The following is a 10,008-nucleotide window of genomic DNA, read 5'->3' on the forward strand; positions in this document are numbered from 1 at the left end:
CTCATCCCCTCACCCCTGCTCACTCCCTCATCCCCTCACTCACACTCACTCCCTCATGCCCCTCACCACACTCTCTCCCTCAACTCTTCACCACACTCTCCCTCATCCCCCTCACCCCCGCTCACCCCACTCTATCCCTCATCCCCTCACTACATTCTCTCCCTCATCCACCTCACCACACTCACTCTCTCATCCCCTTGCCCCCTCTTACTCCCTCATCCCCCTCACCCACACTCTCTCCCTCATCCCCTCACCCATACTTACTTCCTTTCAGGGTACAGAGATGACTGTGGATTCTCAGTCAGGTGAATAAACACTTGTACAAGAAGTCAGTAAGTTATAATTGTCCTTAAAATGATCCTTTATATGGTTTCCTGACACGTATTCAAAATTTAAAACTTAAAGAGTGATAAGTAAATAAGTTATAAAGTTTTTCATACCAATCTTCTCTTCTTCACCTCTAGGTGTTTTAATAGCATGTTACTTAGTTTTTGCAACAAGAATGACTGCTGACCAAGCAATTATATTTGTTCGGGCAAAGCGACCCAATTCCATACAAACTCGAGGACAACTACTCTGTGTAAGGGAGTTTACTCAGTTTCTGATTCCTCTTCGCAATATATTCTCTTGCTGTGACCCCAAAGCACACGCTGTTACTTTAGCACAGTATCTTATTCGCCAGCGGCATCTGCTTCATGGTTATGAGGCCCGACTTCTGAAACATGTACCCAAAATTATCCACCTCGTTTGCAAATTGCTCCTTGACTTAGCCGAGAACAGGCCAGTGGTGACAGAAGAGGTGCCAGAAGTGCCCAGTCTATCTGCCGAAATTGAGAAGACAGTTTCTGAGATGATCACCCTGCAGCTGGATAAAGAGTTGCTGAGGCAGGGCAGCGACGCCTCAGATTCCTACCCCCCCACTGCAGTGCCCACAGATTTTGAGAATCAGGGTGTGATTCTTTCCAGCGAGCAAGAGATTGACCCTCTTTGGAAGAGACGGAATGTCGAGTGCCTTCAGCCCCTGACTCATCTGAAAAGACGATTCAGCTGCAGCGACTCAGATTTAAAGAGGGCTGAGTCACTTCTGGAGCAGGGGGGATCTCCGTGGACAGGGCCTGCCCAGGTGTTGCTTGGCCATCATCCGGGGCAGCAGAAGCCCATCAGCCACTGTTACACCCCCCAGTCTCCACAGCTTGATCCAAGTAAGGAAAAGCTGGTCCAAAATACATTCTCTTTCTGGAATCAGGCTAAATTTGGAGGCCTGGAAGGACTCAAAGATGAGGGGTCACCGGTTTTCCATAGGGAGACTATTGCAAAGGAAGTACAGCGGAGTAGAACCTTCTCTTCGGGTGTTTCAAGTTCATACAACCCTAGGGAACCAGTTATACCGAACCTTGCAGATACCCCTACGGACCCAAACTGTTCTCCCCAGCAAGCGCCCCACTGTCAGGACGGAACTCCTGCTGGTTGCTGCTCCGACACCCCCCGCGGCCCCGTGGACTGTGGCTTCAGCCCCAAAGCACCCTTCTCCGGTGGACGCATCCGAGCCCAGGACAGCAAAGATCTGTCTGCAGTTGCTCCACACACTGCTCTGCAGTCTGAATTGAGTGTCGAAGCCAGGAGAATACTGGCAGCCAAAGCCCTGGCAAGTTTCAGTGAGTTCACAGAAGAGGAGGAGGTGAAAAGGAAGGTAGAAATGTGGCAGGTACTTGTATTTCATTTGATTATGTGTGGGGGGGAAATACTTATGTCAGAACAAAAACATAATACATTTTACCAAATTTAAGTATTATGGGAATTTGAAGACCTGTTTATGTAATACGTAACTTTTGAACTTCAGGTTTCTCAATCTCTGTGTGAAAGAAAGCGCTCAGTGCTTAGCACTTAGCAGGGCCCTTGGAGCAGGGCATTGATGCTGATGCACGTGGCAGCTTCCTGCTTTCCTGCTGGGTTTGTGGGATGGACAGACCTCAGCAGACAGCTTTAGGAACTAACTTGTGCACCGCTAACCTGAGTCTGGTGGGGAGAATCACTGACCAAGAGACATAAGTGAAATCAGAGAAAATTCTTTTCCAAAGTCATCAACGCAAGTGTTGAGTGAGGTCAGGAGGACACGTGATGGATGCTGTCTGCTCAGCATCCCTTCCCGCAGACTTCCCAGTGCACCCCAATGAGGCAACAGTCAGATTCCACAAAGCAAATGGGAGCAAGCCACAGAGTACCTTTGTGTCATTAGGTTTTTAAAAAAGATTTTATTTATTTAGAGAGAGCAAGAGGGGTGTGGGGGTAGGGGCACAGGGAGAGAGAGGATCCCAGGCTCAGCACCAAGCCTGACGCGGGGCTCCATCTCACGATCCTGAGATCATGACCTGAGCTGAAATTGAGTCAGACACTTAACTGACTGAGCCACCCAGGCGCCCCTGTGCCATTAGTTTTACCCGAGGTTGTGTCTTTGGGGTCCATTTCTTGGCTTTTACTTAAATTAGAATGTGCAATTTTAAATTTTAACCCCTTTTTGTGGTGTATTTTCATTAGAAACACAGTCTTAAATCAGTTGTGCTCTTTGCCCTGAATGAGCAGCTGGTGTAGACAAAGGGCAGGCCTTACCACCTAATTATCAGAAACTAGTAAACTGCCCAAATGTGGGGCTGACCTGGGGAGGCCTGGCTCAGTGAAACTGAGACTTATTCGCCTATAATCTTCCACGAATTATTTGTGTATGTGCTCCTCTGTATTCTACATTAATTAAGCAAGGCATGTGTACTTTCCAGAAGGTTCAGAACCTTCCAGATGTAGAGGTGGGAAAACTAGGCCCAGAGCCTTGCACCACTTACAGCTGTGGACTGCAGAGCATGTGCACATTGTTTGTCAGAACCGCAGGTGTTTGCTGAGCAAATCGCTACGTATATTGATTTCTTACAACACGAAGTATTTTTTCTTACTCCGAACTGAACAAGCCGCTCAGTCTGCGGGCCCTTCCCTTGTAACACCATAGCCACGAGAGCTGGTGGTTGGACCCCTCATAGGTCAGCCCAGCATGGGCCAGACTGTCGGAGCACCTCACACAGAAAAGCATTTTCCAGAGGTGAACACGACCCTTTTGTTTGGATAGGCTTGCCCTTTGTTTCACTTTCTGGATTTTATTATGGGCCTTTCAGCAATAAAACAACTTGAGTTCTGGAGAGAGTCCAGTGAGCTGTGATTTGGACGGCACGGTGCTGCCCGTGCGCGTGCTAGGCCCTCTTCCTTCTGCTGCCTCACCTGCTCTCACAGGCACCCCGGAGGGCAGAGGACACCCTAAGATTCCTCGTTGATCTTCACGGTCCTTATGAATTAAGTATCACAGGTAGGGAAGCCGAGGGTCACAGGGGTCAAGGCACATGCTCAAGGTCATGTGGCCCGAATGCGGCAGGGCCGGGATGCAGCTCATGAGTTTAATACTTTGCTAAGTCCCCTTGAGGATTTCAGAAAACATGACTATGTAACGGCATTTTACTGGGAGGGCCTTTGACTTGTGCCGTTCTGCCCAGCTTCTGGTTACTGCAGAGCAGATCTGCTGTGTATACGACCCGTGGGGAACGGGGCCTCCATACAACTAAACCTAGTGGCTTCTTTATAAGATAATAAAGAGGAACCAGAGGAACCCAGAGCCGGAGGACCCTGGCAGCGGGGCAGGAGCATCACGTCTGCGGTCAAGCAAAACCCAGGGAATGCCATCTGCCCCGTTCTGCTTTGGGCTCCTGGGCAAGTACCCTCTTCCCTGGGCCCGCACGTCTGCCGTCAGGGCCTCACTTCCGGGGGCTGTAGGAATCGGATAAGCCACGTGCCACAGGCTGTCCCGTTCTAAGCTTTGTGAACATACCAGGTGCGTGAATGAATGAATGTGCAATTATTATGCTTATTCCTGTAGCACACATAGACTTTATTTACTAATGCATAAAACTGAACCCCATCAGAAGTTAAAATTTTCCTGTTTTTCCCCTGCTCTCTGCGAGGTAAACTGTTAAGGCCTCCTCCTTAACTTATCTCCAGCATTCAGGGCACGGGCAAGACTTGCTCGTCCCTTCCCCTGTCCAGTCTCAGGATGTGGGGCTGGCTCTGTGGCCAGGCCTGCATGGGACTCTGAAAAGGAACGTGAGACAGATGTGTCTGCCCAGTTGCAGACTGTTCAGCACTTTTCTGGGGCCCACTTTGAAGTTTTAGTCAGCTTTTCCTCGTCCCAGGGTAATTTGCAAATGTTGTCTTATGTATGCTTTTTTGGTCTAACGTTCTACTCCATCACAGTAAGTATTTCTCTTTTGTCCCAAGGAACCTAAAAAGGAAGGCTCCCTCTTCCTGAACAGCGTCTGTGGTTTCAGAGCCCGGTGGAGAGCTTAGCGTTTGGGCCAGCTGAGCCCCTCTCTGAGGGAGCTTTAGGGCACACGTGGGGCAGGGGGTCAGCTTCACAGAGGGAAACTGAGGCTTGGAGAGACTCAGCATCTCAGCCCAGTGTGCCACCTGGAGGTGGGGGCACTGGGAGGGGTCCCCATCCACCCAAAGCCCGAGACGGTCACTCATGAACAGCCTGAAGGCCATCAAACCTCAAACAGTGCTACCTCCCTGTCCCTCCCCCTCTCCCTCCTCCTCCTCATCCCTCGCCCTCCCCTTTCTCCCTCCCTGCCCCTCTCTTCTTTTCCCTCTCCCTTCCCCCCCTCCTCTTCCCCTCCCTTTTTCCTCCCCTCCCCTCTCCTTCTTCTCCATTCTCCTCTTTCTTCCCTTCTTTTTAGAAAGAACTAAATTCCCGAGACGGAGCTTGGGAAAGAATATGTGGCGAAAGGGACCCTTTCGTCCTGTGCAGTCTAATGTGGTCTTGGGTGGAGCAGCTGAAGGAGCCTGTGATCACCAAAGAGGACGTGGACACGTTGGCTGGCAGCCACGCAGATGCCACAGAAGCGCTGTTTTTATTAGAGAAGGTAAAGAGGCTGTTGGGCAGTTGATGAAGTTAACCACAGCCCTTAGCTCAGGCTTCGTGCACAAAAATCCATTATGAAGAAGGGGACTTGTGCAGAATCCCATATCTGGGTCTAATTTAGGTTTTTCCGAGGGAAGAAGAAATGCACACCCAGCATCACATGTAGAAGATACAAAACCAGATGAGGAGAACGCCCGTAACCCAGCAGCACCACTCTGAACATTGCACGTCCTTTCTGTCAGACTTAGTGCATTTGTTAATGTGGTCACGGACAACCGTATACTTCATTTTTTAGACACACACCAACACGAATGCACACGCTCGCACATGTGCGCACATGCTGGTAAAGGTGAGGACGCCCTGGATCCAGAGTCCGTTTCCTAGTCTGCCTTCTCAGGCCCTGTGTGAGGGGCTGAGAGAGGAGGTCACCCCTGGGGCAGTGGCCAGGCCCTTGCCAGGTCCTAATTTCCGTTTTCGCCTTCATTCATCTCCGTGGCCCGGACAGGGTGAGGCCCCATCTCTCAGGAAAGGCAGTCGGCGTGTGTCACAGCAGGACCTGAGCCCCAGTGGCTCCGCACACAGCTTGCGCCCGTCTGTCCCATGGTGCCCGCTGCACCTTCGTCTTCCTTCACTCCAACCCCTGCACGTAGGGTGTTTACATTATTTCAGGGTTTTGCTTCGGTAGCCATCCCTGTAATGATCACTTGTGCTTGCAGGGTTTTCTGCATTTCCGGTTAGGCCCTCAGTAGATTTCCAGAAGCGCAGTCAGTGGCTCTCAGGGGCGAGTGTACTGGATGCATGTCGGCTCCAGACGTGGTGTCTCCTTTGCTTCTCTAAAGTGAACAGCCCCTGGGAGTCAAGTCGGACACGTTCCTTGGGGACCTTCCCCCTTAAGTTCCAGTGGGCGCACTGCTGGGGGGCCACGCTGTCTCTCCCCTTCCCCCCCTCCCTCCGCAGCTCCAGCCACAGGCAGGGCGTGCTCGTACTGACCCTGGCTGCCCACTAGTCCACGTACCACCGTGGCACATCAGCGTCCGCTAGCCGAACTGAAACAGTCGTGTCTAGAAACGAGTGGATCCTCTCATTGGTTCACTGCAAGGAAGACATTTGATTTGAAGTCACACTGATATTCATATTCAGTTATACTTTATGTAATAACTAAGCAGCTTTGATTTTATCTCCTGAAAGCTTTTCAAATTATATTAACACCTAACAGGAAACATGAGTAGAGCCCTTGGTAGAGAGTTTGGTGTTTGAGGTCATGAGTACTTGGTCGCACACCAGCTCCTGGCTCTGCGCTTGCTTTGAGTTTATGTCCGGAGGCATTTTTCAAACCACTTGTTTGATTTTGATTTCTGCAAAAACAGGGCCAGCACCAGACCATTCTCTGTGTGTTGCACTGCATAGTGAGTCTGCAGGCGATCCCTGCGGACGTGGAGGAAGCCATCCTCATCCGCGCCATTAAAGCCTTCACCAAGGTGGGTCACATGCTGCTGTCGGCATAATTGCAAATCAGAATCCAGAGGCCCCCCCACCTGCTCTAAAATAAAACTTTCAGTATGTTTTTCCTTAATGGAAACATGTTTGACATTTCTCAAACACAGTTGTAGACTTTGGCCAAAAAATATTAGTTTCTCAACAGTGATATTAGAAAAAGCTGAACTGTGGGTTTTTTGAAGGTGAACATTGGAACAAAGAGCTTTCATACAGAAACAATTGGATGTTGAGAAAATTCTTTTAAATCATGTGCCAAGTAGGAGAGAATCTTTTCTGGTTGAGCCCGTTCTACTTTGGGCCGAAATGCGTAACTGACCACTGAGAACCCCGCATCCAGCAGCGATGACCCGGGACCCTGCCCTAGTTGGCAAATCAAAGCAGAAAGTAATAAAAAAGTTTCCTCTCTATGCACATCCTTTTGGCTTGCAGCAGTCCATCCTGGCTGAAGCAAGAACCAGGGCCATGCCGGGAGAAGAGGCTCCCCTCAGCCCTTCAGTTTGGTTCCTGTCACAGGGCATGTGACACTGTCCTGAAGCACAGAGCCCAGCTTCTCAACGACGGTGTCTGCGGTAAATGTTAGCGATCCTGCCCGTTACCGTGTGTGCGGCTCACAATTTCTGTTGGCCTCTTAGGGGTCCTGATGAAAAGTTAAACATAGCAGTTGTTGCAAACCCGGCTTTGGGAAGGTTGGGAGACACCCGTGGCCGTGTCCCCCGGTGCAGCGTCGTGAGCAGAGCCCCGACCGCTCTCGTTCTGGGCCGGCTCCTCAAGGAAGCTGTGCGGCGGCTGCTTCCAGGGGGACGAGCGTTGTTTCCCGTCGGCCGGAGCCTTCCAGGCTTGCTGCAGCCCCTCAGCAAACACTGGGGTCACCTGCGCCCAGAGAGGTCAGCCAGGATGTGCAGCCCACCCGGGCCGCTCCGCGTCGCCCCACCTCTTGTTGGAGGGCGAGGGCGACCGTGTGATTGTGACATGCTGCCTGGAGGGTGGAGTTGTTTGTCTCTGGCCTGGCCGTCCTGTGTGTACAAACACGTTAGCCGGGCCAGCCCCTCCGCAGCAGCGCCGGGAGTCGCCCATTTCTGTGGGAGTGGGAGTGGGTGCAGGTGTGGGAATTGCTCGGGTTCTCTGTCCTCCCGTTGCTCGACCCTGCAGCCGAAATACATGGACACAGTACATCCCCACCATGGGGCAAGGGAACTAACTTCCATGAAGGTTTTCTCTGTGGCAGACAAACACGTGAGCCTCTCACACCCACTGCTCCCAGAAATGCTAAGGCGGTGGCTACCGCGGTGCGCGCGTGACACGGGTCAGGTGTGAGGGGGGCCGCGTAGCGGGCCGGTGGCAAGCTGGGCTCCCGGGCGGGTTGCCACAGCTGGAGACCCCTTTGACAGACCCCGTCCCTTGTGCCCCTGGCGCTTAAGTCTCCAGATTCAGAACTCCGCCCTCACAGCTGCCTGGCTTCACGACAACCTGTGAGTGCGCATGTCCGGGCAGGGGTTTCCGTTTTTGAGTTTTCATTCATAACTTTGGTGTTGACATGATTGGCAGTTCTAATATAGTCTTTCGATTAAAATGAATGTATGAACTGTTATGTATGCTGTTCATTGTATATAACTGTGTTTGTAAGTCAGAGTTTTTTTCCACCGTCCTTTCTTTTCTCCCAAAATCAGCTGATTAAAATTCTGCTACTATGTCCTGAGTCTATCTATTCTTTGTCAGCAGGTTAATTTTGACTCTGAAAATGGACCACTAGTTTACGACACCCTGAAGAAAATATTTAAACACACACTGGAAGAAAACAGGAAAATGACAAAAGATGACCCTCAGCCTGGCGTTTAGTGATGCTTTCCTGGTGGCGGACCCCTCAGACCCGGAGACCCAGATGGCGTTTCTGCGCACAGATGAACAGGTTGGAGCATGGAGCCGCCTTGTCTCATAGCACTTTATCTCAGACGCTCTTGGTTTGTGCTAAGAACACTCATTTCTGTTGGGAGCAATTATTTATTTTAAAATACCCTCGAGCTACATTTTTGTGTTGAAAAATTGCCATAACGTTGGTGCCACTTTCTTGTATTTATTTAACTGAATTAATACTATTGTATTAATATGTTAAGTATGTGGTGTTTACATCTTTATTCTTTTTGACATTTTGGAAAAAGTTGTGACTCTTCTTTCCAAAACAAATATTTTGTCAGTGGAACCCTTGCTGGAGTTTTTACCAAATAGGTAATTTTAGTAGTAAAACTTCACTGTGGATCCATCCCCCTGATCCTTGACCTAAGGAAGTCACAAAGTGTCTTAAGCAGTTTTGTATTTGTTAGTAAGAAGGCTATTGATTTTTTTTAAGGATCTTTTTTTAATTTGCAAATTTTTTGTTTTTTTCTTTTTATAAACACGTCAAAGGATTTCAAAGTATATTATTTCTCAGAGAGATTTAGTTTTGTGTTGAAGGTTGACTGTGAGGTGGTTGGGATTTTTTACCATGGGAAGTAGACTTGCTCTTGGTCAGGCTTCCAGACCCCCTGCCGACCTCTGCTGTCACAGGAGGCAGGAATGCTTTTCGGCACGTCCAGCCTGATGCCCAACAAACAGCGTCTTCACAGTGGAAGCGGGGGCCGTGGTGGGCAATGTGGGCAGCTGCTCAGAAGCAGGACTCCACAGGGAGGAGCGGCAGGTGGGGGCAGGCTCCATGCAGCAGCGTGACCACCGGCCCACACCTCCCACATCTGCCCTTCCGTGGACCCTGTCATCTCAGGGCCCTGTCTTCGGCCACTTGTCACTCTGAGAACTAAGATTCTTAAATTGAACGTGACGCACGTAGGCCGCAATCACCCTCTGGGCTCGAGATAAGAAATAAGTGAACTAGTTACTGCCTAACCAGTTCTCTGTGGACCAGACTGTCATTCAGCAGCTGAAGCCGTGATGAACGTGCGCAGCCCCAGAGGCCGGGCCACACAGAGGGTAATCATTTTTCCCAGTAAATGTGATATTCATCTAACCAATTTCACAGTAAGGTTATGACCTAATTTTAGAGACGGAATTTCGGGGGAAGTGAGGCTAACCACGGATGAGTGTCCCCGACTCCTGCATCTCTGAACCAGGCGCTGGCGCATCAGAAACATGCTAATCCTTGTCGGTCTTACACACTCTGGCGGCAAATGCTCAATGTCGCTACCTCCCACACTGTTTAAGTTTTCTTAGGAAACTAGATCCAGCGAATTTTTTTTTTTTTTTTTTTTTTTTTTTTTTTAAAGATTTTATTTATTTATTTGACAGAGAGACACAGCGAGAGAGGGAACACAAGCAGGGGGAGTGGGAGAGGGAGAAGCAGGCTTCCCGCCGAGCAGGGAGCCCGATGCGGGGCTCGATCCCAGGACCCCGGGATCATGACCTGAGCCGAAGGCAGACGCTTAACGACTGAGCCACCCAGGCGCCCCAAGATCCAGCGAATTTTAATGAACTGGTTGCCCGTTCCTGAAATTTCTCATTTTTAAGTGCCTGACCTGGGAAAGAAGGGAAAGATTACATTTTATCCAAAGGTACATTATAAAAATATGTTTTTT

At 50.0% G+C, this 10,008-nt stretch overlaps 1 protein-coding gene across 1 annotated transcript in view; it reads left to right on the plus strand.

Moving 5' to 3' along the window:
• The window catches only part of PTPDC1 (protein tyrosine phosphatase domain containing 1), an 18,441-nt gene extending 8,779 nt beyond the window's left edge, over positions 1-9,662 (plus strand). Inside the window, 4 exon segments of the mRNA XM_032397794.1 lie at positions 465-1,705; positions 4,767-4,952; positions 6,319-6,429; positions 8,168-9,662. Of these exon segments, the coding sequence (XP_032253685.1) occupies positions 465-1,705; positions 4,767-4,952; positions 6,319-6,429; positions 8,168-8,284 (1,655 nt within the window). The 3' untranslated portion in view covers positions 8,285-9,662.
• The last annotated feature ends 346 nt before the right edge of the window (positions 9,663-10,008 follow it).

This window comes from Phoca vitulina, unplaced genomic scaffold, assembly GCF_004348235.1.
Source record: "Phoca vitulina isolate PV1807 unplaced genomic scaffold, GSC_HSeal_1.0 scaffold104, whole genome shotgun sequence".
NCBI lineage: Eukaryota > Metazoa > Chordata > Mammalia > Carnivora > Phocidae > Phoca > Phoca vitulina.